The following is a 27644-nucleotide window of genomic DNA, read 5'->3' as shown; positions in this document are numbered from 1 at the left end:
ACAGAAGAAGGTAGGCCGGGCGGCAGGGACATGGCAGGGCACAGAGCTCCGAGGTCAGCCCTGCCCTGTGGACCTGAGACCAGCTGCCAGCCTGCCACACAGCAAGAAAAGGACGGGGGCAGGGAGCCTGTCATCAGGCAGCCAAAATACAGAGCCCGGTGGCAGACTGCAGAGCCAACCGCCAGGCCCCTGGATTTCTCACTCCCCAGGGAGCTGAGCCCAGAGGCTCGGGAGCAGGGCCACGAACAGCAAACGAGGACGCGCCGGGGCAGAACTCAGCGCCTGGGCCCGCCCCTGGGGGCAGAGAGACGACAGGCAGGAGGAGCACAGAGGGCAGCAGAGCAGTTAACGGGGCGGGCGGGAATGGGTGGGCGCTGGCTCCGTTCCTGCGCAAAGCCTCGTTACTCGGCAAGGCAGGCGTGCCCCTCTGTGAGCAGCCAGGCCGGCTCCCCAGCGGAGCAGGGAAGGAAGGAGGCAAGGTGTTCCCAGCGCGCTCCCCGCCCTGAGGCTCTAGCTCCGGCCCACGATCTGCAGCAGGAAGGTGAAGATCTGGACGATGTTCATGTAGATCTCCATGGCGCCGTAGACGTACTCCTCGGGGCTGATCGCATTCTTCCTGTTGCCGAGCACTAGCTGGGTGTTGTAGGCCAGGAACTGGGGAGAGCAGAGAGGGCGGGGGGTCAGCCCGGCTGCTAGAGACCATCAGCTCATGTGCCGGAGCCCGGTCTCCCCCGGGAACACGGGGGACTCCCAGCTCAGAGGGCGGGCGGGGCTACTCACCAGGGTGAAGACAATCGCCCCGATGGCCGCGTACAGCATGTGGAGCCAGGCGATCTGCAAGGAGAGGGGTGCTCAGAGGGCGGCCGCGTTTGCCCAGCCATGCCACCCGCACGCCTAGGGCGGGAGAAAAATGACTCGGATGCCAGGGTGCGTCCGTCAGGAATAGCTGCCCCTGGCGCTGAAATGCAGCCACCTCTGGGGAGGAGCACGACCCCCGCTGGCTCGCACCCCAGCTTTGAAGAGATGGGCTGTGGCTGCGCTTTAAAGGAGTGCCAGGCCACAGGGCGTGGGGGCTCTTGGAAGGGTGCAGCGCCCAGGAGCACAGCACACAGGAGAGCGCCTCCTACTGAGTCATCCGCACCTCACCCCGCTGCGTCTGGGGTTGCCTCCTATCCCAGCAACCAGGCCTAATCCTGCCCCCTTGGTGCCGTTTGCAGGTGGCAAAGGACATTCGTTCAACGGTGATCCCACGGGACCACGTCTCTCCAGCAATTTTCCCTGTCAACAAAACGCGCCAATATCCCTGGCCGGTGCGGCTTGGGGACAGGGCTCCGTGTGTGTGCAAGACAGGGACGTGAGGCCGGTTTGGGACACAAAGCTCTGGTAGCTTCGTTCACCTGCCCACTTCCCAGGCCAGGGGAACGCAGCCACTGAAACAACCACAGATGAAATCACCCTGCTGCAACATTGCAATGTGCCATTATTAGGTTTCAGAGTTAACACCGCCTCATGTAGATGGGGAGGTCACCCATCCGGCAGGGCTATTGCCCCAGACTCTCAGCAGACTCAGGCAAGCCTGCTGGCAACTGCAGCTATCGATGGGGCCAGCAGAGGGCAGCACCGGGGTCACGTCCCAGCCTGTCCCGGAACCGGCCGCCCCAGCCACTACTCACGTATTTGAAGGAGAGGACGATGGCGGTGATTATCCCTGTCACCATGACGACAATGCCCAGCACACAGAAGAGCCCGGTGCACGACGTGAAATCCACCTGCCGGCGGGACGGTGACACGTGAGGGGGGGACACGAGCAGCATCCTGCAGCACTGGGCTTCCCCAGCAGGAGGCGCCAGAGGCTGGGGCTGGCTGCTCCCCAGGGCTGCTGGGATGGGCCGCACTGGCTCTTCCGCCCGGGGGGTAGAGGGGGCAGGGACGGAGGTTGCCCGGGTCAGGCCTGCAGGGCACGGTGCTGCCCAGCTGGGACGTGGCCAGCGGGGAGCCCCCCCGGGAAGCAGCCGCCCTGCAGGCTCTCTGGGCCGCTGCACGAGATCCCCGTTGGAGTCTGGCCCCAGAGCTGGGCGCAGGCAGCGCGGCCCCCAGGGCCAGGGGTTCTCTGCCCCCCAGCACCCTACGCTGGGCGATGTGGCGTCGGCCCGGTGCCCAGCCCCACGCCGCGGGGGCCCTCAGGAGGGGAAGTCCCCGACCCCCGTCCCCGCTGCCCCGGGCGCCCCTGAGCCTCACCTTGGTCTGGAAGCAGAAGACGGTGACAGCGATGGCCACTATGGCGGTGATCACCATGGTGATGAGGACAGCGTTGGTGCTGTACATGCTGTGAAAAAGGGGGGGGGGGGGACGTTTCAAAGCCATTTGATTATTTCCTGTGTCCCCTCCCCGTGTAACGGGAGCTCAGACCCGCGGCTCGCTCCCCGGCAGCGCCAGCCCACGGGCTCCTGGGCGGCACGTGGGCGGGATCTCCAGTACTATCCCCACGGGCCCTGTGGAAAAGCCGGCCCAGGCAGCCTGCAGTTCTGTCCCTCGCCCCCAGGAGGCGCCGTCCGAGCCCAGACTCCAGGACCACACGGAGCAGAAATTAGGGGAGCGTGTTACTTTACTCTCTGTCCGTGCCCTCAGCCCCCGCAGGGTGAGCGCCCGGACGTGGCCGGGCCGGCGTGTGGGGCCCACAATGGACACCGGACACCTCGTGTCCTCTGTGCAGCCGGGGACAGGCGTCACCAGGCCCAGACGGGGAGGCGCGAGACCTGGGGACCACGTTCTTTCCAGCCCCCCCCCCGCCGGCACGAACTCGGGGCCAGGCTCAGAGCGGGTGTCCCAGCCGGTACCTGGCGATGGTGCCCGTCATGAAGGCCATGGCCAGCGTCTGCGGCAAAGGGAAGGAAAGGGTGGGGTTAGCTACAGAGCCAGGCATAGACACACGGACGCCCCATTTCTACCCCCTCCTGTCCCCGGGCCCAATCCAAACCTCCTCAGTCCATCCCCCCACTCCCCACAAGGCCCCTCCCCCTGCAGGGGCGGGCCCCCCACAAGGCCCCTCCCACCGCAGGAGCGGGCCCCCTCACAAGGCCCCTCCCACCGCAGGGGCGGGGCCCCCCACAAGGCCCTTCCCACCGCAGGGGCGGGCCCCCCACAAGGCCCCTCCCACCGCAGGGGCGGGGCCCCCCACAAGGCCCCTCCCACCGCAGGGGCAGGCCCCCTCACAAGGCCCCTCCCACTGCAGGGGCCATCCCCACAGCCCCACTTACAAAGATGCTCAGCAGGATGATATTCCAGGGGAAGCGTCTCCTGGGGAGGGAGCAAACACAGAGGTGAGGGGTGGGGGCCGGAGCCAGGGCTGCAGGCGGGGGGGCTCAGCGTGAGGGTGCGGCATTTTGGCCTGGATGAGACTGCAGGGCGGGGGGGGGGGAGGGGGAGAGAGAGGTCCCCATGAAAACCGACCCCCGAGTCAGGGCAGGCAGCCCCAGATGGACGGAAACAGACCCCGGGGCACAGCCCCATGGCGCTGGCCCTTGGCCCGGAGCCAGAGCCCGGTCTGGCCTTGACCAGCATCCCCTGTAGGCTGAGCGCTCGTGCCACCAGCCAATTAGCAGAGTGCCCACAGCTGGCAGTGTGTCTAGTGGTGGTGCACAGCTGCACGGCTTGGTGCAGAGAACAACATTTATTCCACATGTGGGTGGGGACAATTTGAGGGAATATTGACCTCTCCCCCCTTTCTCGATCACACCCCCGTCCCCAGTGCCCAAAGCCATGCCTACTTGACTGGGACGGACACTCACCTGGGGCCCTGGCAGCAGGCCAGCACCAGGTAGGTGACCAGGAACACAGCGCTGGGGAGAGAGGAGACAGACATTGGACCCCTCCCGCTCAGCTCCCCCCCACAGCCAGGGCGGTCGGAGCCGCGTGCCAGGCAGCAGAAGGGCCGAGGTTCGTTCGTTGTTTCACACTGGGCCTCGGCAACAGGGAAGCCTGACTTTCATTGCACGGAGGGGAAACTGAGGCACAGAGCTTGGCTACGGCACCTCTGAGGTCAGGAGATGAGCAGACCACCCCAAGAGTCTCATGCTCTAACCACTACACCGCGCTCCCTCCCTACATTCTAACCTTCCTTACTTTACCCAATACAGGGACATGGCCGCCGCACCCGCTGCCTCTGGCACGCGGCACCAACAGGGAGCCCCCGACCGGGCGGCCGTGACTCCACCAGGCCTCACCTGGCAGCACAGGGCCCTGCCAAGAGGGCGGGTGGCCTGGGGCGGGCAGGGTTCCCCATGGGCAGAGACACTTACTAAGAGGCGTAGTACACGGCTACGTTCCTCTGCACAAAGGTCCGGATGGGGGTGCTGCAAAGAAGGAAGAGCGTGAGATCGGCCCCTGGGTTCACGCGGCCCCATCTCCGCCCCCTGGCGCCTCCACCCCCCGTGGGCGCAGCGCGGGGCCTGACCTAGGGAGGGGGAGCGAGATTCTCCCCGTTCCCCGTCGCCCCGAGTCAGCCGTGGGGTGCCCAGTGGGGAGGAAGGACAGACCTTTAACCCTGCCCCACCCTGGGCCCGTCTCCCCGACAGACCCGCCAGGATCCCTCCAGCCTCCTGCCAGTGCAGGGCAGCGTCCCCCCGTCTGGCCTGGGGTGGGCCCCCCTTGTGAGACGGCACCCGGCTCCTCCAGCCCCCGGCCTAGCTCAGGCCCCTCCCCTCAGCGGGGGCAGGGCCGGGGGCAGACGGAAGAGCCCCGGGGGTCCCAGCTCCTGGCCCGGCGGAGCAGGGAGTAGCCGCGGGGCGGCAGCCAGGGCCGGGCGCGGGGCAGCGGGACTCACACGAAGGTGAACACGGCGATGATGCCCACGGTCACCAGCAGCTGCACAGAGATGATGGTGTAGACCTGGAGGAGACAGACCGACGGACGGGGTCACCCGCGGGCACCGGCCCTGCCCCCGGAGAGACGCGGCCGCCCCCAGGCGCCACCGCCCCCCGCTGCCCCGCGCCAGCTGGGAGGGAGTCGCTGGATCTCGCTGCTGCTGGACGCAGCCCCAGCCCCTGCCAGGGACCAGGTGGGGCACGGGGGAGCTACCCCTGCCAGGGACCAGGTGGGGCACGGGGGAGCTACCCCTGCCACTGACCCCACTGGGGGCTGCCACCGAGGCGGGAGCTCCCGGTGTCTTACTTGCCCAGAGACCACGGGGGTGGGGGGGCGATGGCCATGGGAGCATGACGCCGCTGGACCCCCAGCCGTGTACTGCACCCAGGTTCCAGGCGCGCCCTCGGCCGCAGTCAATGCCCCAGGGCTGGAGTCGGGGGCACCCCTCCCCCACTAGGCCCCCCCACTCTGCAGCCCGGCCCCCTGGGGCCTTACCTTGCGGATGAAGGCGTGTCGCACTCCCTTGTCGTCCCAGGTGCCGGCTCTCAGGCCGTTCTCCTCCCCTGAGTCACCACTGCCATAGCCGTCCCCTGGGGGGACACACGACGGGAGGTTAGCACCCGAACACTGGCACAGCTGGGGGGGGATATCACCTCTCCTGGGCCCAGCTGATGGGGCTCATGTCCAGGGGCTGCCACGTGCAAGCATCCAGTCCCTCCCCGGCCGAGGGCTGCCCCACGGGACATCCGCCTTGACAGCCCCCCGGCTCCAGCCGGGGTCCCGCTGACGCCGTGGCCGAGAGGGCTGGGCCCAGGCGGGAGACACGGGGCTGGGACCCGGCAGGGCGAGGCCGAGGGCGCTGTAAGCACACGGCCGTCTTCGGGAGCCGTATTGGGAGGCCTAGAACCAGACTGAAGGCAGCTGCCAAACCCTCTTCCCTCTCCTGCTTTGGGACCAGCCGCCCTGCTTTCCTGTTCTCTGTCTCCGCCGGCGGTAGAACGCCGCTCGCTCGGGGTACGGGACTGGTGAGGTGAGTCTGTTGCAGTAGGTGAGGGCTGGTCGGTAACACTTCAGTACAAGGACGGGTGAGGGTAGAGCCAAGCAGGACTCAAGTTTCACTATAGAAACTAAGGCCCAAAGGAAGTTCCCAGATGGACCCGATCCTGCCTTGCCAGCAGGAAAAGTCCACGTCTTACTGGGTGTGGGGAACAGCCGCTCAGGAGAAATTCTGATGCCGCCCAGCTGATCAGAAGAGCATCCACCGCTGGGGTTTTTGGTTTCTGCAGGTGGTGCACATTCACACAGACCTCGGTGCACAGAACAATTTTATTCTGCACATGGACGGAACAGTTTAGAGGGAACCTTGGTGAGCACTGTCTGCTGGGCATGGGCATTCCGGCCTGGGGCTGTTACTATCTAGGGGGTAAGCAGGACATGACTGCTTTCACTGGGAAAAGCCCCGCAAACCCGCTGCACCCTCCCCTCCCCCATCAGAGGCCACCTCCTGCCGGCCAGTCACAACTGTCCCCAGCAAGGCACAGCTCGGTGGGACCGAGCCTCGGGCGGGAGCTGGGACAGATAGCTCTCCACACAGAGGCCACCGTCCTCTGGACTGTCCCCCAGCAGCGTGGGGGCGTTTCCCCAATTCCCCACGGTTGCAGGCGCTGTCCCGGGCTCTCGCCGGCTCTGCAGGTGGAGGGGCCCAGATCCCACGGTGATGGGCTGTCAGGCCCGGCTGGTGCCAGGCTCAGCCCCGCTTTGGCACCAGGGGTCGTCTGGGGACTGGACGATGCAGCCTCTTCCCCGCTGGCTGCTCACTCTCCAGTCTGGGGGAGGGACAGATCGGAGCCCCCGTGTCCCCCCCGTCCCCGGGGCCCAGGGAAATCTTCGGGCTCTGCCACACTGCTGGCCCATCTGGCCCACTCCCCTGGGAGCAGAATCCAGCCCCTTGTGACGCTCTTTGCCCCACTCCCTGGGGCCACCTGCCCCACTACCAGAACCAGGGCGGACCCTCGTCTGTTTCAGCAGGCTGATGGGCCTGGGTTTCCTGTGTGCAGCCCTCTGGGCTCAGGGGGTTTCTGCGCAGCGCCCCCATAAGAAACACCCTCTAGCGAATGCCCAGCTTACCTAAATGCATTGGGATCGTCGGCATGGGGGGCACTGGGCCAGCAGGGTGGGGATAGCCCCCTGCGTGTCCATATCCTCCTGGCTGTGGGTAGCCCCCGGCATAGGGTGCAGGCTGCGGGTAGCCGCCAGGGTAGGCTCCGGGCTGTGGGTAGCCGCCGGGGTAGGCTCCGGGCTGCGGGGGGTAGTGGGGGTTCTTGTCATCGTAGGGAGGGGGAGCACTGGGGTACGACATGGCGCCCCCAACAGGCTCCGACTGGCTCTCGCAAGCACCTGCGGACAGTGGGAGGAGAAATCGGCCATTAGGGTCCCTGCGCCACTCGCGGACTCTTCGCCAAAGAGTCTTCAACGCCGGGTTGGGCGGGTTGAAAACGCCAGCGGTCACCTCCTTCCTCGCCGCCCAGGGAGCGACTCGCTCGCCCCACCCGTCAAACCAAGGGCTCTCTGCCCGCCGGGCTGGGGCAGCCATTCTAGGACATCACGGCCCGTGGGCCAAGCGTGGGGGAGCCAACTCACATCCCCCGGTCCGAACGGCCCCAACTCCCAACCACTGGCTTCATGGCGCCCGGAGCCCTAAACCCGCCTCAGCACGGCCAGACACAGGAACCCGGAAACGGAGGCGGCACTTTCGACACTCCAGCTGCCATTAAAAGCCCGGAAGTCAGGCCAGAGTTCATACAAGAGCAGGGCGGGGCAGTGCCCTAGGCTGGAATCCAGGCTGGAACATTTCAGCCCTGCCGGGCAGCGGGGGACTCATTCTACCGCAGGAAGGGGCGTTCCACCGGCCCAGAGCTCACGCAACGGCTCTGCGTACGTTTCATCGCTCTTCGGGTCAGAAGGGAGGGGTCACTCCACGGAGAGGGGCAAGTCAAGCCAGCAAGGGGCTGCAGCCCCGATACACGGGTGTGGAGAGATATCGGCACCCCTTGCAGCCCAGGACTGTAACACGATAACACCTTTTCGCTATCGTTACCCTTTGTACGTGGAACCCTCTGTACGTGGAACCGTTATCGTTACCCTTTGTATGTGGAACCCTCTGTACGTGGAACCGTTATCGTTACCCTTTGTACGTGGAACCCTCTGTACGTGGAACCGTTATCGTTACCCTTTGTACGTGGAACCCTCTGTACGTGGAACCGTTATCGTTACCCTTTGTATGTGGAACCCTCTGTATGTGGAACCGTTATCGTTACCCTTTGTACGTGGAACCCTCTATACGTGGAACCGTTATCGTTACCCTTTGTACGTGGAACCCTCTATACGTGGAACCATTATCGTTACCCTTTGTACGTGGAACCCTCTATACGTGGAACCGTTATCGTTACCCTCTGCACGTGGAACCATTATCGTTACCCTTTGTACGTGGAACCCTCTGTACATGGAACCATTATCGTTACCCTTTGTATGTGGAATCCTCTATACGTGGAACCGTTATCGTTACCCTTTGTACGTGGAACCCTCTATACGTGGAACCGTTATCGTTACCCTCTGTACGTGGAACCATTATCGTTACCCTTTGTACGTGGAACCCTCTGTACATGGAACCATTATCGTTACCCTTTGTATGTGGAATCCTCTATACGTGGAACCGTTATCGTTACCCTCTGTACGTGGAACCATTATCGTTACCCTCTGTACGTGGAACCCTCTGTACATGGAACCATTATCGTTACCCTTTGTATGTGGAATCCTCTATACGTGGAACTGTTATCGTTACCGTTTGTATGTGGAATCCTCTATACGTGGAACTGTTATCGTTACCCTTTGTATGTGGAATCCTCTATACGTGGAACTGTTATCGTTACCGTTTGTATGTGGAATCCTCTATACGTGGAACCGTTATCGTTACCGTTTGTATGTGGAATCCTCTATGCGTGGAACCGTTATCGTTACCCTCTGTACGTGGAACCCTCTGTACGTGGAACCATTATTGTTACCCTTTGTACGTGGAATCGTTATCGTTACCCTTTGTACGTGGATCCCTCTGTACGTGGAATCGTTATCGTTACCCTTTGTACGTGGATCCCTCTGTACGTGGAACCTGGATGGAAAGCGGGACTCAGATTCCACCCCACAACAGTCCGGGCATCGGACACCCCCACAGCAACCCCGGCTCCCAGGGACACAAATTCTCATTGGACAAGGGAGCACTTAATACCAATGAGGGGCTGGAGGACACGCCCCCTTCTGTGCTGTCGGGGGTTGGGATGATCCAGCCGGCGGCTCTGCCCGCATCAGCTGTCCAACAGCGCTCCTTGATCTGACACAAGGGCTGTTTGCAGGCAGCGTCCCAGGGCACAGCACACAGACACTCCCTCTGCTCCTTACCCCAAGCCACCCAGAGCTGGGGGGGGGTGCTACTCCCCTGCTGTGCTCTCGTGCCAATGCAGCCAGAGCCCACCCAGCGCCCAGTGGCACCTACAAGGAGCGAGGGCATCGGTGAGTGAAGCAATGCAGGGCAGGGATCCCAGATGCATTCGTGGCCAGGGGTGAAAATCCAGCCTCCACGTCAATTGCAAAACTCCAGCTGTCTTCAGAGGAGCTGGGAGCAGCCCACAGGCAAGAAACTGGCGTGATCCCTGCCCCAGAGAAGAGAAGGAGCCCAAGCTAATCATTGACTAATAGAACTAGAACTGGCAGCGACCTCAAGAGGGCATCAAGTCCAGCCCCCTGCCCTCCTGCCAGGGCCATGCACCATAGACCATCCCCGACAGGTGTGTGTCCAACCTGATCTTCAATATCTCCAGTGATGGGGATTCCACAACCTCCCTGGGCAATTTATTCCAGTGTTTAACCCCCCTGACAGGTAGGAAGTTTTGTCCAACCTAAACCTCCCTTGCTGCAGTTTAAGCCCCTTGCTTCTTGTCCTGTCCTCAGAGGCCAAGGGGAACAATTTTTCTCCCTCCTCGTTGTAACATACTTTTAGGTACAGGGCAGCTGCTATCCGGTCCCCTCTGAGGCTTCTCTTTTCCAAACTAAACAAGCCCAATTCTTTCAGCTTTCCCTCCTAGCTCGTGTTCTCTAGACCCTTCATCATTCTTGTTACTCTTCTCTGCACCCTCTCCAATTTCTCCTCCTCTTTCCTGAGATGCGGTGCCCAGAATTGGGCACAATCCTCCAACTGAGGCCTGATCAGCGCAGAGTAGAGCGGAAGAACAACTCCTCGTGTCTTGCTCACGAGGCTACGGTGAGGAAATGGGGCGCACGGAGCGGACAGGCAGGAGCCGACACTCCCGGGGCACAGCTTGGCCGGAGGCAGAGCAGGGGATGGAGACGCAAGGGAGCGCAGCCCGCATGCGGAACGGACAAGCTGTGAGCTGCATGACCACGGGGCACACTAGTGACAGCAGAGGGGAGGGGACACTGGATCAGCGGCTCACGCCGGCGCAGGGCACTGTCCTTTAGCTCAAGCGGCGGAGGGGAAGGGTTCCAAGCAAAAGAGCAGGGTTCTCGGCCCAGCTCCGGCTGGGCGTGACTTAGCTCCTGCCAGCCGGAGGAGGCAAAGAGCAAGAGGGGACACGCAGGAATCTGACGCAGCAGGGACTTGTCTACACTACCACGTACGCCGCGTGTCCTGTCTTGCTCTCACAGGCGTGCCAGGTTCGCTGTTCCCGGCAGCGTCCTTTCAGTCGACCCGGCGCAGGGCAGGCGTGGCGTTAATCCGGCGGCTCCTTCCTCTGCGTGTGGGGCGTCTCCCCGCTGCAGCGCGGCACACCCCCAGCTGCCGGAGCAGGGGACACGCCTAAACGCCGACTCGTCCGTCGGCTCTGAGCGCATCCTCAGGGTGAGGGGCCTGATCCTGAGCCCCCTGACATCCCGTTTACACCAGCCCGAGCCCAGCAACTCAGCCACTCCCGCGCCTGACTCAGCCGGCGTGGGGATGGGGGCGCCGTGTCTAGATGAACCCATCAAGGAGCAGCAGGCATTAGGCCTGGGGGGGGGCGCACCCCATGTATTTAACATCTGTAAACATCTTAGGCATCCAGAGCTGCAGGAGAGCGGCTTGATTTTTAAATAGGACCTGCTTCTTACAAAGCCTTGTTTGGGTCCTCCACCAAAGCCACGGGTTCTATTCCATGCTCGGTCACTGGCCTGCTGGGGGGGACCTGCAACCCCCAGTCGCCTGCCTCAGTTTCCCCATCTGTGCAGGGGGAAGGATGATGCAAAGCGCTTGGAGATTTTGCTGTGCCAGCTCTCGGGATTCTCCTCACCGTCATCTCCAGAAGGGAAGGCGCTTGGGCGGGGGCTGGGGTGCAGTTTCCTTTTCATACAGTCCACGGAAGTCTCAGCTTTTCATTGCTACAGAAATTAAGGACACCCCTCCCCAAAGGTCATGGGCCTCTCGCATTCCCCCGGCCAGTGTTTCTGTCCAATGTGCTCAGATTAGAACTCTGGTAGGAACCGGGGAGACGAGGTTGCGGTTAAAACACCAGGACTCCAGCCTGGGCCGGGGGTTCCCTGGGCGGCTCCCGGAGGCAGGTCAGCCTAGTGGGTAGAGCAAGAGACCTTGTGTCCACGCTGCCGGTGGTTCTAAGCACAGCTCAGCGACAGACACGCAGCCTGACCTCACGCAGCCGTGCCTCAGTTTCCCCCTCTAGCGCGTGGAGGATAATAGATTCCTCCCAGCCTTGCGGGTGGGGTTAATGCTTGAGACTCACTCCTGAGCCTCTGCCGTGAGGCACACAGAGACAGGGAAATACCGGAGCCAATTCAGGACCAGCTAAGAACATCCACTCCGCAGTCCTGGGGGAAGTCGGCAATTTTATTAGGGCTCCAAATTCCCCCAGGACTCGCTCGGAAATTCCCAGCAGCAGCAGGGCCAGGACAAGGCCCTTGCAGCTAGAGAAGCCGAAGTCTTTCCAACAGCAGCAACGGCGAATCCCCCTTTGCCCTGTGCAGTATCGGGTCTATGACACAGGCTGCAGCGTGGATTCGGGCTGCCAGAGGGACATGCTGATTGACGCACCCGGCTGGGCTGTTGTTACGCCCCGTGAATCATCACGGCTCAGAGGAGCTGCCTTTGACACAGGGACCGGGAGAGCTGGCTGCCCCGGCAGGGTGTAAGCCAACGCAATCTGATCCGGCCCTCCTGGGCTCCCGCGGCAGAGGCTGGGTTAGAGGGCGGGACGGGGGTGTCAAGCTGCTGGACATCTTGCGGCTGCAGAGGCTGGTGGGATGGTCCCTGACAGCAATGTAAGAACTAGGGGGCAGGGCACCCAATGAAATGAATGGGCAGCAGGTTTCAAACAAACCAAAGGAAGTTTTTCTTCACGCAGTGCACAGTCAACCTGTGGAACTCCTCGCCAGGGGATGCTGTGACAGGGGCACCAAGCAGCCAGAGGGACCCCCACAAGGGCTGTCAGGCTGTCGGGGGCCCGCTCCTTCCCAGGGCCCCAAGCGGGAAGGCTGGAGGAACTGGGCTTGCTCCGTTGGGAAAGGAGCAGGCTGGGAGGGGCCAGGAGAGCAGTTTTCCGGGACCTAAAAGGGTGTCACAAGGGGGAGGGAGACAGATGTTCTCCTGGGCCTCTGATGCGAGGCCAGTGGTCACCAGCCGGTCCAGCCGGATCTACCGGTGGATCGTGGAGTCTGTGGCCTCTGACCCTGACTGGTTTGGCCAAGAGGCTCTGAAGTGCCGGGACGGCAGCTGCCCCTCCCCCAGCTGCTGCACCTCTCCTGCCCTTTGCCTTGGGGCTGCGGCCCCCCCCACCCCGCCCTGGAGCCTTCTGGTTGCTGTGCAGGGCAGGGCAGGGAGGGGGGTGCGGATGTCAGGCTGCCCCCTCTCCTGCCCTGTATCCTCCCGCCCACAGCAGGACTTGGGGGGGAGTTTGCTGGCTGCTTTAGGGAGCAGTGCAGGGCCAGAGCAGGGGTGACCCTGCCTTAGCCCCCCTGCACCACCACCCCGGAGCCACCTGAGGTAGACAGGGCTCAGCTGGAGCCCACATCCCGAACTCCTACCCCAGTCATGAACCCCCTCCTGCACCCCAAATCCCTGCCCCAGCCCTGCATCCCAACACCTTCCCAGAGCCTGCACCTAGAACCCCCCACACCCCAACAGCCTGCCCCAGCCCTGAGCACCCCTGCATCCCAACACCTTCCCAGAGCCTGCACCTAGAACCCCCCACACCCCAACAGCCCTCCCCAGCCCTGAGCACCCCTGCATCCCAACACCTTCCCAGAGCCTGCACCTAGAACCCCCCCCTGCACCCCAACAGCCTGCCCCAGCCCTGAGCACCCCTGCATCCCAACACCTTCCCAGAGCCTGCACCTAGAACCCCCCGGCACCCCAACAGCCTGCCCCAGCCCTGAGCACCCCTGCATCCCAACACCTTCCCAGAGCCTGCACCTAGAACCCCCCGCAACCCAACAGCCTGCCCCAGCCCTGAGCACCCCTGCATCCCAACACCTTCCCAGAGCCTGCACCTAGAACCCCCCACACCCCAACAGCCTGCCCCAGCCCTGAGCACCCCTGCATCCCAACACCTTCCCAGAGCCTGCACCTAGAACCCCCCCCGCACCCCAACAGCCTGCCCCAGCCCTGAGCACCCCTGCATCCCAACACCTTCCCAGAGCCTGCACCTAGAACCCCCCCGGCACCCCAACAGCCTGCCCCAGCCCTGAGCACCCCTGCATCCCAACACCTTCCCAGAGCCTGCACCTAGAACCCCCCCGGCACCCCAACAGCCTGCCCCAGGCTCAGCTCAGAGCCCCTCCTGCACTCCAGATCCCTTAACCCAAGACCTGAGCCTGCGCCCCAACCCGCTGCCCCTGCCTGGTGAAAGGGAGGGGGTCTGGCGGAGGGAGGACGGAGTGAGCAGGGGCGGGGCCTAGGAGAGGGGGCACGAAGGAGGCGGGGCCAGGCGATTTGGGTGTGAGGTAGATCCTGGATTGCACTGACATTCAAAACGCGATCTCCTGCTTCCAAAGGCTGGAGCCCCCTGTGGTAGCACAAGCAGCAAGGGGCTGAAACGGCAGCAGGGGAGGTTCAGGTTGGACAGTAGGAAAATCTCCCTGCCTGTCAGGGGGTGAAACTGGAATAAGTTGCCCAGGGAGGTTGTGGAGTCTCCATCCCTGGGGATATTTCAGAGCAGGTTGGACAGACACTGGCAGGGATGGTCCAGATGGTGCTTGGTCCTGCCGGGAGGGGAGGGGACGGGACCTGATGCCCTCTCGAGGCCCCGTCCAGTTCTAGTGCCCTGTGACTCTCTGACCTAGGAGACGCCAACGCGGGACACGCCCTTCTGGGAGCACCCAGGTGCAGGCGTCCTGGTTCTGCCAGGGCAAGCCGCGCCCTGCTGCAGCTGTTCCCCGAGAGGCCTGGGGTGCAGCCCGTGGTTCTCTCCCGTGGCTCCTCCATCTGCAGGGAGACGCTGCCAGGGGGTGCGAGAGGGGCCCCGACGTGGCAGCGAACGGGCCACGTCGGTACCTCGCTATTCCCTAGGCAGAGCTCTTCTGAGCGTGCTCGTTGCACGTTTGCCCCGGCACACGGCACCACGGACGCTCACTTCACGCCGCAGGACTCCAGGGCCCGGCAGAGCAGATCCACGGCCGGGCTGGTCAGTTTCACTTTTCTTGCGGGTGGGAATCACTCGGCCGGCTCTGTGCGCGGCTCAACCCTGCCAGGGCCGGGCTGCAAGCGGGGCTGGGTGGGTCTCTCCCGGAGGAGGATCTGGGCGGGAACCGAACGCCAGCCTGGAAAGGCTTTCCGATCCCGCGCCGCCCGGCCCCGAGGTGGAGAGCGTCTCCCGCGGGGTCAGGGCGTTGGTGGGAGCTGCCCTGTCCGCCTGCCCTCGGCAGCGTCCGACTGCCGCCAAAAATAAACTGCCCAGCGGGTGACCTGGAAATCCTGGCGTCTGGAGAAGCTGGAGGGCGGGGGTGACCCGCCCTAGGCTGTCGCCCTCATGCCATCAGCACGTGGCACCGTGGCTTTGCAGCCCGGCGCTGGGATAACCAAGGGGCGGAGCGCCAGGCAGACCAAGGGGGTCAGCAGTGGGTCCATGGATCGCTGCCCAGTCCGGGAGGAAGGAGCGTTGGTCACAGGGCAGGAGCTGCAGGAAGCGAGGGGCCCCCGGGACCGCTCAGAACGGGCAGGATCAGCCCATCCTGCAGGAACGAACACACAACAGGGCGCATCTCCCAGCCTGGCTGCCTGCCCCTCAACTTCCCCCTCCGCAGGGTCAGGCGCAGGCCACCCACGGGGGGGCAGGCCCCACCTCTCGCCCTTAGTCTGCCCTCTGGGGCCGGGTCCCAGGGGAGTTCCACCCCGTGAGCGAAGGCCTGGCCCCGAGGCGCCGGAGGTCTGGCCGAGCTGGGTGGGGCTGCGTGGGAGATGTGGTCCCACTGTGTCTACAGCGGACCACGGGACCAGGGCGCGGCGAACGCAACCAGGGTGGGGAAGAGCCAGCTCCCGGGGGCAGGACGGGCGCCCCCGGCTGGGGGGGTGTACAGGGCGTCCGAACAAAGCAACGTGCGGGGTGGGAGCCGGTAGCAGAGGCGGGACCCGTCCCCGGACCTGAGACCTGCTCAGATGTAGCCACTAAGCGGCGCGGCTTCCGCCCCAATTACGTCACACGCCCTGGTCTGGCCTTGCTCTTCCCAGGGCCAACGCAAGACCCAGGCGGTAAGGCCCTGGCAGGCAGAACGACTGCAGAGCTGAAAGAGGAAGACGCCGGCCCCACAGCATGGGGAGGGGGCGCTGATCAGAGCAAGAGAACCAGCTGCAATCGCTGGCAAGGAGCCAGCTTGTGACACAGACCCGGGAAGGCCGGGGGCCGGTTAACCGGCAGGGCTGAGCCTGGCGGAGCAGGGGGGCGGCTGCAGATGAGCCGGGCTCAGTGGGCGAGGGGCACCTCGGCACGTAGGTAGCCCAGGCTGAGCGCCCGTTCGCGGCTCCGCCTCCCGCCAACCTGGAAACGTCTCCCTGGGGGGCTCCGTTTTTCGGGTCAAAGCTCCCTCCCTATTCACGTCACTTTCTGCCACCGAGAGCCTGCCCGGCAGCCTGCCCCTCGGCACCCAGCCTCCTGCCGGGCGGGAGGAAGAGAGGCATCTGCCCTCCCCCTCCCGGGCTGGCCCAAGGGGGCGCTTTGCCTCCCTGCCCTGGGTTGCTCATGGGGGTGTCCCCCCGGGCCGGCGGCTGGGCGGGGCAGCTGGAGAACAACGGCAGCAGGGCCTGACGCTGCGTCCAGGTTGCCAAGCTGGGGCGTAACCAGCCCAGCCCGGCTGATCTGGTGCCAGGGGGGCCGTCCCCGCAGGCCTGGCACCCCGAGGAACCCTTCCCAGCTCCCCGTGCGCCACGATTGGATGATTCCAGCCACACCTCCCTCCAGGCCCCTGGCAGCCGGCCTGGGGCGCAGGCTCGGGCCCCTCCCTTGCCCGGGCACTTCTAGTCCTGGCTCGGCTCGCTGAGAGAGGCTTCCAGGAAAGGCAGCTCCGAACGCGCCTCCCGGTCCCTCCCCGCCCCCTCTCCCGGCTCATGCGCCACAAGACGCACTCCTGGTGAGCGCCATTCCCGGCCCCCAGACCCCCATGGACCGTGCGGGAGCAGCCGCCGCCAGAGCCCGAGCGGAGGGCTGCAGGGGACGTGGAGCAGCACCCCCAGGCAGCAATCAGTGGGGGGCTGGTAGAGACAGATTCCCCCACCTCCTCCTCTTCCAGCTCAGTTTTGCTTGATCATCTCCCCAGCCTCCCGCCTCCTGGACTCTTCCCCCACCCGGCCTGGCCACAGCCCCTTGGGAGCCACCAGACAGCTGGTTTCTGGCCGCGCTCCTGACACCCCTCAGGCCACCGCACGCTCCTCTGCCCTGCTCCCTTGCGCTCTCTGTCCCCCTCTCATTCTCCTGCCAGCCTCTCTGCTCGAGGATCCTCCGGGCTCCTCTGCCACCACGTGCCCTGGCAGATGTCGCTGTTCTCCCCGGGGGTCTCTGGTATCCCCAGCCTGTGCCTGCCCGGAAGAGGAAGTATTGCTTCACACAACACATAGTTAACCTGTGGAACTCCTTGCCAGAGGATGTTATGAAGACCAGGACTTTAACAGGGTTCAAAAAAGAGACACAGCTGGGTATGGCAGGGCCCTGGGGAGCCCAAGCCAGGGTGAAACCCTACAGGCTGGGGAGGGCTGCAGGCCTGAGCACCAGGCCCGCCCTCCTGCGTCTCTGCTGTGTCTGCAAAGCAGCTTCCGGCCCAGCCTGGGGCCACCAGCTAAGCACCAGGCAGCAGGCTCAGGGGACAGCCCAGATCAGCAGCTCTGCACCAACCACCAACATGCTCACGGCAGCTCTGGCTGGCTCTGCCAGCTTCTGCGCCCCACAACGCGGCGTGTCCCATGAGTGGGCTCCCCACACCTCAGGGGTGCCGCCCTCCATGCCCGCAGCCCTGTCACTGCTCCCTGTGCCACCCCTTCCCTGCTCCAGGCTCAGGATTTCCCTCCTGGGCCGGCCTGGAGCTCTGGCGCAAGCCAGCGAGAGGACTCAGCAGCTCCAGGGTCCCCAGAGTCACTGCGCAGCGCTGAGGACACAAGGTCGAACTGGAGCAGCCCTGCCTGCAACTAAACCCTGGGACACCTGTCCCCCAGGCGCATGGGGAACTGAGGGGCAGGCAGATCTCCGCACCCAGTCCCAGCTGGGCCTTGCCCTGCCGGGGTGCCCGTTAATTTCCTTGGCAAAGCTGCCAGGTTGCTTTGCAGCGGATTTGCACCCACTGCCATCCAGCCGGTGGTGGGGAAGATGCCAGCACCCAACAGGTTAATAGTTACACCCCATCCCAAGGCCATGTGGAGAAACGGGGGGCTCCCCAAGGTGGAAACAAGGGGGCCCCCAATGAACCACAATCTAAATAGGAGTCAACAGCGAGAGACTGTTGCAAAAAAAGCAATATAAGAACTACGGGGCAGGGCACCCAATGAAATTAATGGGCAGCAGGTTTCAAACAAACCAAAGGACGTTTTTCCTCACGCAACACACAGTCAACCTGTGGAACTCCTCGCCAGGGGATGGTGTGAAGACTAGGACTTAGGGTTCAAAAAAGAGCTAGATAGATTCACGGGGGTTAGCCAGGATGGGTAGGGAGGGTGTCCCCGGCCTCTGTTTGTCTGGGAATGGGCAACAGAAGAGGGATCACGTACTGATTCCCTGTTCTGTTCCCTCCCTCTGGGGCATCTGGTATTGGCCACTGTCGTCAGACAGGAGACTGGGCTGCATGGGCCTTTGGTCTGACCCAGCCTGGCCGTTCTATGTTCTTAAGCAAACACGACTCTGGGCTGCATTCACAGGCGTGTGGTGAGCCAGACACGAGGAGTCGTTCTGCTGCTCTACTCTGCGCTGGTTGGGCCTCAGCTGGAGTCTTGTGTCCAGTTCTGGGCAGCACGTTTCAGGAAAAATGTGGAGAAACAGGAAAAGGTCCAGAGAAGAGCAACACCAATGATGAAAAGTCTGGAGAACGTGAGCTAGGAGGGAGGCGGAAGGAATTGGGCTTGTTGAGTTTGGAAAAGAGCAGACTGAGCGGGGACATGAGAGCAGCTTTCAAATACCTAAAACGGTGTCACAGAGAGGAGGGAGGAAAATTGTTCCCCTTGGCCTCTGGGGACCGGACAAGAAGCAAGGGGCTTAAACTGCAGCAAGGGAGGTTGAGGTTGGACATTAGGGAAAACTTCCTTCCTGTCCGGGTGGTGAAACACTGGGATACATTGTGTCAGGGGGTTGTGGAGTCTCCATCCCTGGGGATATTTCAGAGCAGGCTGGACACACGCCTGTCTGGGATAATCTAGACGGTGCTGGGTGCTGCCGGGAGGGCCGGGGACTGGACTTGACCTCGCGAGGTCCCTTCCCGTTCCAGTGCTCTGTGATTCTCTGATCCTGTGACCCCTCTGATCCGGCAGGACGGGCGGGCGGGAGAGAACCCGCCGGGCGGGAAACACCCCGCGCTCAGGAGCTGGGACCTGGGAGTTGCATCCCAGGGAGAGCGTTCCCGGGGGGGCACCTGAGGCTCCATCTGCACTCGGTCTACGCTGAGCTCCTACCTGCTTGGTCTGATCTAGCCAGAGAGGGGCTGATCCCGGCCACGGCCTGCTCCCCTCCGAGCCAGCTTCCCCCTCCCACGGAGGCCCAGCCTGGACCCCCGGAGGCAGCAGACTCCTGCTGAGACCAGGTACCGAGACGCTTTGGAGGTTCTGGATTTGGGAGCAGCTGCGGCTCCCGCTGACGGCCTCTGGGTGGACTCAGGCCGAGCTGGGTGCCCCTGCGTGGCAGGAGTTGGGGGGGGGGCCTCAGCTGCCAGGTGTGCCCACCACAAAGCGTCCTGGCCCTGTTGGCCCCACCTGGCTGCTGCAGGCCAAGGGCTGAATGGGCCCTGCAGGCAGAGCTCGTGTCCCTAAAGGGGGGTAATTCCCAGGCATGCAGCTCCTGGGACGGGGGGGGGCGCTTACCCAGCTTCTGCTGAGTCAGGCGGGGGACACGCTGCCCCCCAGCACGGCAGGCTCCCCAACCAGAGCGACACGTACAGGGAACCGGCCATGACACCGAGCCACCGGGCACGGCACGGCCCTGAACCTGATGCTCCGGGAGTGGCAGGGATGGGGACAGGGGCCCAGCCGCCCTGAAACATACAAGCCAAAACCCCAGCGTGGTTCCGCGCGGACACAACACGGGCAGATCGGCACCCGGGCACAGCGAGGTGCAAAGCTGCTCCCCAGCCACTGGGCACAGGTGTGGGGCATCCGCGGCCCCCCACGGCTTCCTACCCCACAGCAGATTGGGCCAGGGCTAACCCTGCCCCGGGACAACGTGCGCCGGGCGCTGGTGGGTGAGGCCAGCAACCCAGGCCCGGCCCTACCCAGCGGGCAGGCAGGGGGAGGCCGGCCACGGGGATACCAACGCAACGGCCGATGCCCAGGCATTCCTGAGAGTCCTGCCGCGAGGCTCCAGCGTTCCGCCCCGGGGTCGCTGCACCTGCCAGCTAGCGGCTCTCCCGGGCTCTGCTCCAAGCCCCACAGCAGCCAGGAGAGTCTGCCCAGAGCGGGCACCCGGCCCGGCCAGGCCATGAGCCAGCACGTGGGGCCACGGCGGCGGGTTCCAGGGCCCGGGCAAGGCTGCGGTGATGCCGGAAGGAAATGGGGGGGGCATCAAAGGACCTGTCCGGGGGCAGTCAGGCGGGGCCGGGCAGAAATCAGGGAGAGGGGGAGGGGAAGTGTAAACAGCAGCCAGGGAGCAAGGCGGGCACAGGTGGCCAGCACGGCCCACGGCCCCTCTGCCTGGGGATGGTGGGGCAAGACCAGCCACGGGAAGGAGGGGCACCAGCTCCCAAGCGCAAGACCTACCCGTGCCCCCCAAAAGGCAGCTCTCCGAGTGTGGTCAGCACAGTCACGCCCCAGTGCCAGGGCATCCTGCCCCTGCCAGCCCTCCCTCCGGGCACTCGCCCTTCCCCCCACGCGTCTGAAGGAGCCCCTCACCTCCCTGCCTCAGTTTCCCTGTCCTGGCAAGGGGGAGGGGGGGGCGACGATCCTGATCCCAACCCGAGGGCGGTTTAATTAATTCATTGATTGATTGATTAAAGGGGCCTCGCCAGATTAATTCTGGGGGCCTCGAGTCTGGCAGCTCCATTCAGAGCCGACCCTGGGAACCACCAGCTCCACGCAAGGCAGGGGCCCGATCCTCAGCGGGCATCTCTCCATGCAGCGCCACCCGGGCACCCGCCCACGGCCACGGTGCCTCTGCTCTCCCGCCATCCGCCTGCCGCTCCTCCCCGGCAGCGCCCGGCCCGCTCCCTGCCCCTCCCGCCACGTGGGCGAGCGTCCCGGCCCAGTCCCAACGCCCGGCAGCACCGGGCCCGACCCTGCCCGGCCTGCGCAGAGCCGCTCTTAGGCAGCGCCCCGGCCCTCTGGACTTTGCACTGCTGCCAACAGCAACGCGAGTTGCCCAGCAGCAGGAGCCAGCAGCAGGGGTCTGCTTCAATCCGCGCGTTTCGCTGGCTCACGTTCCCCGCAGCCTAAAGCCAGGGCCCTGCCTGACAACACTCGTGCTCAGGAGTAACTTAGGAACAGCCAGACCGGGTCAGAGCTTAGGTCCAGCTCACCCCGGGCTCTGACCAAGGTTCCCGCTAATCTTCCCCATCCACCTCTGGACTTTTTCCACCCATGTGCGGAATAAAATTGTTGCGTGCACCACAGGCGGTGTGAACGTGCACCACTAGAAACACACACCTAGCGGTAGGCACTCTGCTAACCAGCTGGACGGCATCAGAATTTCTCCTGCGCAGCCGCACAAGCGCCCAGCTGACAGGGAGCCCTGGTTCTGACTCAATGGCTGGTAACAATGCGGCCCAGGAGGCACAAGACCCAGCGGCAGCACGTTAGGCCCATCCGGATCTCCAGCGGTGACAGGTCAGCTCGAGCCCTGAGGCAGGAAGTTTAATACCCCGCCACACTCTACGCTGGCATTAATTATTATAACTGGAGAGCTTGTGTGTCCGGATACAGCTCCCATTCCTTTTCAAAGCTTCCAAAGCTCTTGGCCGTAACAACTTCCAGTGGCAGAAAGTTCCACCGGCTAATCCCATGCCACGGTTTAAAGCACTGCCTTCTATTGGTTTCCAATTTGCCGCTTTTTAATTTCATCACATCTCCCTGGTTCTTGCGTTACGAGACAGGGGCCAACGGCGCCCCCCCCAGCTGCCTTCTCTGCTTCTGTCGGATCGGGGTTCTCCTTTCCTAAGCAACAGCCCCGGGCTTTTCAATCGCTCGCCACGCCCAAGTATTTCCAGGCCTGGATCATTCTTCTCACCCCTCCTATTTGGCACACACCCCCGGGAGCCCACACCCTCTGTGTATTAGGCATTAGAATATTTTCCAGGAGTCACCCGGCCGCTCCGTGTGCTGCCTGGCGTCACACAGCCAACCCGCCCCTGGAGTTCAAATGAATCATAACTATTAATAGACTGGACTCTCCCCAGCTGCCTGTCGTGGTACTGGTGGCCTCTTGGTCGCAGGATCTTAGAGACACGAGGTGGGGGAAAGCATAGCTGGTATCGTGTAACAGAAGGTGGTCTAACCGCCCCACCGCCAGTATTGCCTGTAAACTGGGCGCTTAGGAGAAATTCTGATTGCTAATCAGCTAGGCACAGAGCGCCCACACTTGGATTTTTTGTTTCTGCTGGTGGTGCACATTCGCACATATCTTGGTGCAAATAATTTTATTCCGCACGTGGATGGGAAAAATCTGCACGTGGGTGGAAAAGATTAGAGGGAACCTTGCCCACTGCCTCGTCTCTCTAATAAACTCTCCCACTGACTAGCTGTGAAGCGCTTTTAAACCATGGCAAGACGGGACAGAGAAGTGGCTATTTCTATTAACGTAAGAACATACAAACAGCCAGACTAGGTCAGGCCAAAGGTCCATCAAACCCAGGATCCTGGCTTCCGACAGCGACCGGTGCCAGGTGCCCCAGAGGGAATGAACATAATAGGGAATCATCCAGTGAGCCCTGCCTTGTAATTCCAGCTTCCGGTACTCAGAGGCATAGGGATATGCAGAACGGGGGGTTAACATCCCTGACCACCATCTCCCATAGCCACTAATGGGCCTGTCCTCCAGGAACATCTCTCGTGCTTTTCCTAACCTAGTTATAGTTTGGGCCTCCACACCGTCCCCTAGCAAGGAGTTCCACAGGTTGACTGCACGTGGTGGAAAATGCTTCTTAGTATTTGTTTAAAACCTGTTGTCCATTCATTTCCATGAGGGGACCCTGGTCCTTGCGGTACACGAAGAGGGGAATGACCTTCCCCTAGTCACTTTCTCCACACCCGGTGCGGTTGTACAGACTGCCGCCATCTCTCCCCTTAGTCGCCTCTTTCCTAAGCCAAACGGGCCCAGGTTTTTTAACCTCCCCCCGGCGAAGTGGGCATAGGGTGGCCGGCCCTTTAAGGGGAGAAGCACCCCCCCCCCAATCTCCCAGCTAAGACTGATCAGCGGGGGCTCAGGTAGGTGAGTATAAAAGCCGGCCGGCTGTTGCAGACCCAGCTGAGCTCAGGAGATCTGAGGAGCTGGGCAGACCCGAGGCATCTGTCTACACTGGAGCTGGGGGTGTAATTTCCCACTCACACAGACATACCCACGCTGGCTCCGTGGAGGCTTGCGCACTAAAGCCAGCCTGCGTAGCCACGATGGGAGGGGCTGTCTGCCCAGGTACAGGTGCAGGGTTTAAGAGGGGATCCTGCTTGGTGTAGGTAGCTCACACGGCTGGTCACAGTCACGCTCCTATCTCCAGCTCCGTCAGAGTTAGTGGGGGCGCGTCACCTCGAGATGGTTACTACCCCTCCCTCACAATAGAGTTCTCTGTAAACGGGGTGCCCAACTGATTAACAAAGTGCCGGTAGTTCGTTGTGTTTTTTTCGAGTGGTGGTGCACATTCGCACATGCCTTGGGGAACATAAAATTTATTCTCCATGCATATGGGGAAAAATGAGCACATGGAAGGAAAGGATTAGAGGGAACACTGCCTTACAATGGACAAGACCGATGGGGGTTGGGACATAAAAGCAGCGCGGAACCGGCTGCTGCAAGTGTCCCGTCACCGGCACGCTGTCTAACCAATTCCTGTGCGTAGAAGTGTTCATTCTTGTTGATTATCCCCGACTGTCTGGTTTGACGGCGCAGAAGCCTCCCTGGATGGAGGGGTAAATTGGAAGCAGCTAAAAATTGCAGCTCTGGGCCCCTGGAGCGGTTACACACCCAGGCTAGCAAAACGAAAACACGGAAGGAGTGAGTCACCTCTTCGGTGGGCCTGCTCCAGCCATTCAGCAAGGCTGGCGGCGTCGGGGGCCTGCCACGGAGCCAAACACAGCAAGGGGCTGCCTGCGAGCTACCCGGCTCGCCGCCACGGGAGCGACGCCCTTGCGCTCGGTGTGTTTACGCTGGTGCACGGGCAGGAGAAAGGAGCCAGGAAGTGCCAGAGGCCGAAGATAGGTGCCTACGACTAGGCCACTCCTAATGCCTGTGCTGGGCGTGGGGGGCAAGGGGAGCCCTGGGCCTGCCTTGGAGGAGGGGAGCGCTCACAGCTGGCCCGAGGGAGGGGGAACAGCCCGGGAAGGGAGGCTGGGAACAGCCACATGAGCACCGGGAGCGTTGGCCTGGCTCCTTCCCCATGCAGATGTGCCAACCTCTGTCGTGGGGAGAGAAGTGGCTCCCTCCAGACCAGAACGCCCCGCCCCCCTTCTCGCAGGCCTCTTACTCCTCCCCACCCAAGTCAATATCACACCCAGCCCCTGGCCACCAACAGCAGCCCCCGTGGGGACCCTCCCTGACAGGTTACACTACCGGGGCAGGGACGCCTGGGCGCTGGGGCAGGCCAGCTCCGTGCCAGGCAGCCCGGCCGTTCCCACGTGCCTGCTCCTCCCATGCCCCGCGGAGCCACGGCTCTGATCCAGGGGGTTTAGACGCCGGGGCCCCCGCCTGGGGAGAGCCGGGATACGGGCACGGAGCAGCAGCGCCAGTCCGGGCTGTGGGTGGGTCCCATCTCGCAGCTGCGCCCTGCCTCCCCATGCGTCCCCCGGGTTCAGCCCTGCCCCGCGCACGGTGCCAGGGAACTTCCCGGCCGCTGGGACGGGTCGGCTCCTTACCTGGGGCTCTGGGCCTCTCGCCTCCGTCCTCCCAGCGGCGACTTGTTTGTCAGCTGGTCTCCGCCCCCGAGCTCAGCTGCTCCGGGAGCAGCCCGAGAAGGGAGGACCCCGGCGGCCGGCTCCTCCCCAAATGGCTTGGTGATGCGCTGCGCTCAGGGCGCACGGGTGGGCGCACAGCGCAGCCAGCAGGGGGCGTCCGGGCACCGTCCCCCGGGCAGAAGGGCTGGGAGCGGTTCCCCTCCCATCCAGGGGGGTCCTTGCAGTGGGGTTCCGTGGCTCCCTGCACCCCACCGTGCGTTGATCCAGCCCCCGGCCAGGCTGGCAGAGCAGGGCAGCTGGGGTCCCCTGGGCACCGCCAAGGAGTGAAGCCGGGCTCCAGAGAAGGGCATCCGGGAAAGGCTTCCTGGGAGTGACTAACCTACCCAGCCCTGGCTGCATGGGCCCCACATTTCCCCAGCCCCCCGGCCAGGCTTTGCCCCCTGGGCGCTTGGGCAGCCACTCGGGGGGTTCAAATGCCACCCAGCGGGTGAGCAGAGCCCCCTTCCCCCCGGCTAGGCCGGTGTTTCTACCCCTGGGGCCCATCCCTACCTGCCTTAGTGCACAGAAGGGAATTTACTCTGCAGCCGGATGGGAAGCGTTAGAACAGGGCTGGGAACCTTTTGTGGCTGCTGACCCACAGAAATATCACTCGGGGGAGGGCTGCACAAAAGTGAGAAGCACAAAATAACAATAACCCTCGGGGACGTGGTCCTTGACCAGGAAGCAGAAAGTCCCTCCCCACAGGCCCCTTGCACACCAGAGAGTAGAGGGGCCCAGGCCAGCAGATTTGGTGAGCCCCTCCCCGTGGACTCTGGGTTGGGGCCAAAAATGAGGCGTTTAGTGTGTGAGAGGGGATGCTGGGAAACAGGCTGGGGGTGAGGGGTCTAGGCAGGCAGGGGTGAGGGGTCTGGGTGGGTGGGGGTGCAGAACCGGGCTGGGGTGGGGGGTCTGGGCAGAAGGGGTGCAGGAGCAGGCTGGGGGTTAGGGGGGTCTGAGCAGGTGGGGGTGCAGGAGCAGGGTGGAGGTGAGGGGTCTGGGCGGGTGGGGGTGCAGGAGCAGGCTGGGGGTTGGGGGGTCTGGGCGGGTGGAGGTGCAGGAGCAGGCTGGGGGTTGGGGGGTCTGGGTGGGTGGGGGTGCAGGAGCAGGCTGGGGGTTAGGGGGGTCTGGGCGGGTGGAGGTGCAGGAGCAGGCTGGGGGTTGGGGGGTCTGGCTGGGTGGGGGTGCAGAACCAGGCTGGGGTGCGGGGTTTGGGTGGGTGGAGGTGCAGGAGCAGGCTGGGGTTGGGGGGTCTGGGTGGGTGGGGGTGCAGAACCAGGCTGGGGTTAGGGGATCCGAGCAGGTTTGGGGGGGCAGGGTCTGGGTGATGCTGGTGCAAGGTCCCCAATGCTGCGGAGGAGGTGCCCGGAGCCTCAGGGCCTGGATCCGGCCCCAGGCCTTAGGTTCCCCACCCTTGGCCTGGCCGTGCCCTGAATCGCCCTGGGCCTCTCAGATCCCAGGGAGGAGTTTTGAATCCCTGGGGTATAAGGGTGCCGAGCTCATGCCGAACGCCTCCGGGGCTGACGGGAAAACCCAGCAGGGCCGAGCGTGGAGACCTGTCGCTGCTCCCCCTCCGCGGGGCTCTGCTGGGGCAAGGGGGCCGCTGGAGTCAGGGGCCGCAGCTCGATCGGGGCTGGCGGGGGGGGATGAGCTTTGTAGGATCATTCCCCCTCTGCCATGGCGCATGCGGCCTCCTTGACCCACCTGTGCTCTCCCCTGGAGCCTGGGCCACGCACGGAGACTGACGAGCCGACCAAAGTGGGGCTCTGCGCTCCAGCCTGGGGGGCTACGATCCTGAGGCTGCGGGTCTGCTCCCTGCTGCGGGCACGCCACACGGGAGCGGGGCTCATTCCCCCTCCAGGCAGGGCTGGGCTGGGCGTCAGCGTGGGCTACAGAGTACGAGCAACCTGCTGCCGGATCAGCTGGCCCAGCCCCTTGGAGCCAGAGGAGTCTGTGTTGGGACAGAAAGTCTCAGGCACATGAAACTGACGTGCCCTGTGCCAGTGAAACAGAGTGAGGGGGAGGTGTCGCCATCTACTGGCTCAGCTCAGAGGGGAAGAGACCTACTACTGCTATCACCTAGGAGGTTCCCTTACGTAAGACCGGCCAGACCGGGTCAGACCAAAGGCCCATCTTGCCCAGTGTCCTGTCTGCCGACAGTGGCCAGTGCCAGGTGCCCCAGAGGGAGGGAACACAACAGAGAATCCTCACATGATCCCTGCCCTGTCTCCCATTCCCAGCCCCTGACAAATAGAGGCCAAGGACACCATCCCTGCCCAGTCTGGCTAGTAAGTATTGACAGACCTAACCTCTGTGAATGTATCTAGTTCTTTTTTGAACCCTGTTAAAGTCCTGGCCTTCACAACATCCTCTAGCGAGGAGTTCCACAGGTTGACTGTGCGCTGCTTGAAGAAAACCTACCTTTGGTTTGTTTTAAACCTGCCACCTATACATTTCATTTGGTGACCCCTAGTTCTAATGTTATGGGAACAGGTCAATCACTTTTCCTTATTCACTTTCTTCACACCTGTCATGATTTTATCGACCTCTATCCTATCCCCCCTTAGCCTCCTCTTTTCTAAGCTGAAAAGTCTCGGTCTTATTCATCTCTCTTCCTATGGGACCCGTTCCAAACCCCTCATCATTTTTGTTGCACTTTTCTGAACCTTTTCCAAAGCCAAGAGATCTTTTTTGAGACCAGGCGACTACATCTGCAGTATTCCAGATGTGGGGGTGCCAATGTTTTATATAGAAGCCTTGTCTGCTTCATTTACTATGTTTACCCGGACACATACACCCATGTTTACGGACAGGAATTTCATGCTGGGCTTAAACCCAGAGGGGTTAAACTAGTGAGCGACTTTGCTCTGGTGAATTACAGCCGGAAGTTGCATTTCCAAATACTTTAACTTGTCATTTCCGGCTTTCAGACGTTTGTTTTATTGAACTCCAGGCCCTGGGAAAGTGCGCCGGTCATACC

General features: G+C 63.0%; 1 protein-coding gene across 2 annotated transcripts; it reads right to left on the bottom strand.

Annotated features, from left to right (window-relative positions):
* Nucleotides 1-364: 364 nt before the first annotated feature.
* TMBIM1 (transmembrane BAX inhibitor motif containing 1) lies at nucleotides 365-24745 on the bottom strand. Of its 2 annotated transcripts, XM_089779625.1 has the most exons (13): nucleotides 24590-24695; nucleotides 8953-9028; nucleotides 6991-7260; nucleotides 5359-5453; nucleotides 4823-4887; nucleotides 4299-4352; nucleotides 3789-3839; nucleotides 3258-3297; nucleotides 2838-2875; nucleotides 2239-2326; nucleotides 1674-1769; nucleotides 781-834; nucleotides 365-654 (listed from the first exon to the last, which is right to left on the bottom strand). In XM_089779625.1, exons 3-13 carry the CDS (start codon nucleotides 7220-7222, stop codon nucleotides 511-513), a joined length of 957 nt encoding a protein of 318 aa, XP_089635751.1. In that variant the 5' UTR covers nucleotides 7223-7260; nucleotides 8953-9028; nucleotides 24590-24695; the 3' UTR covers nucleotides 365-510. The 2 variants fall into 2 exon arrangements, with proteins under 2 accessions (XP_089635751.1, XP_075789129.2); XM_075933014.2 differs by lacking the exon at nucleotides 8953-9028 and having other exon boundaries at nucleotides 24590-24745.
* Between the last annotated feature and the right edge of the window lie 2899 nt (nucleotides 24746-27644).

The sequence above is a fragment of the Pelodiscus sinensis genome, chromosome 7 (assembly GCF_052426305.1).
Source record: "Pelodiscus sinensis isolate ZL-2025 chromosome 7, ASM5242630v1, whole genome shotgun sequence".
Taxonomy (NCBI): Eukaryota; Metazoa; Chordata; order Testudines; family Trionychidae; genus Pelodiscus; species Pelodiscus sinensis.
This window is presented reverse-complemented; position numbering and strand designations above follow the sequence as displayed.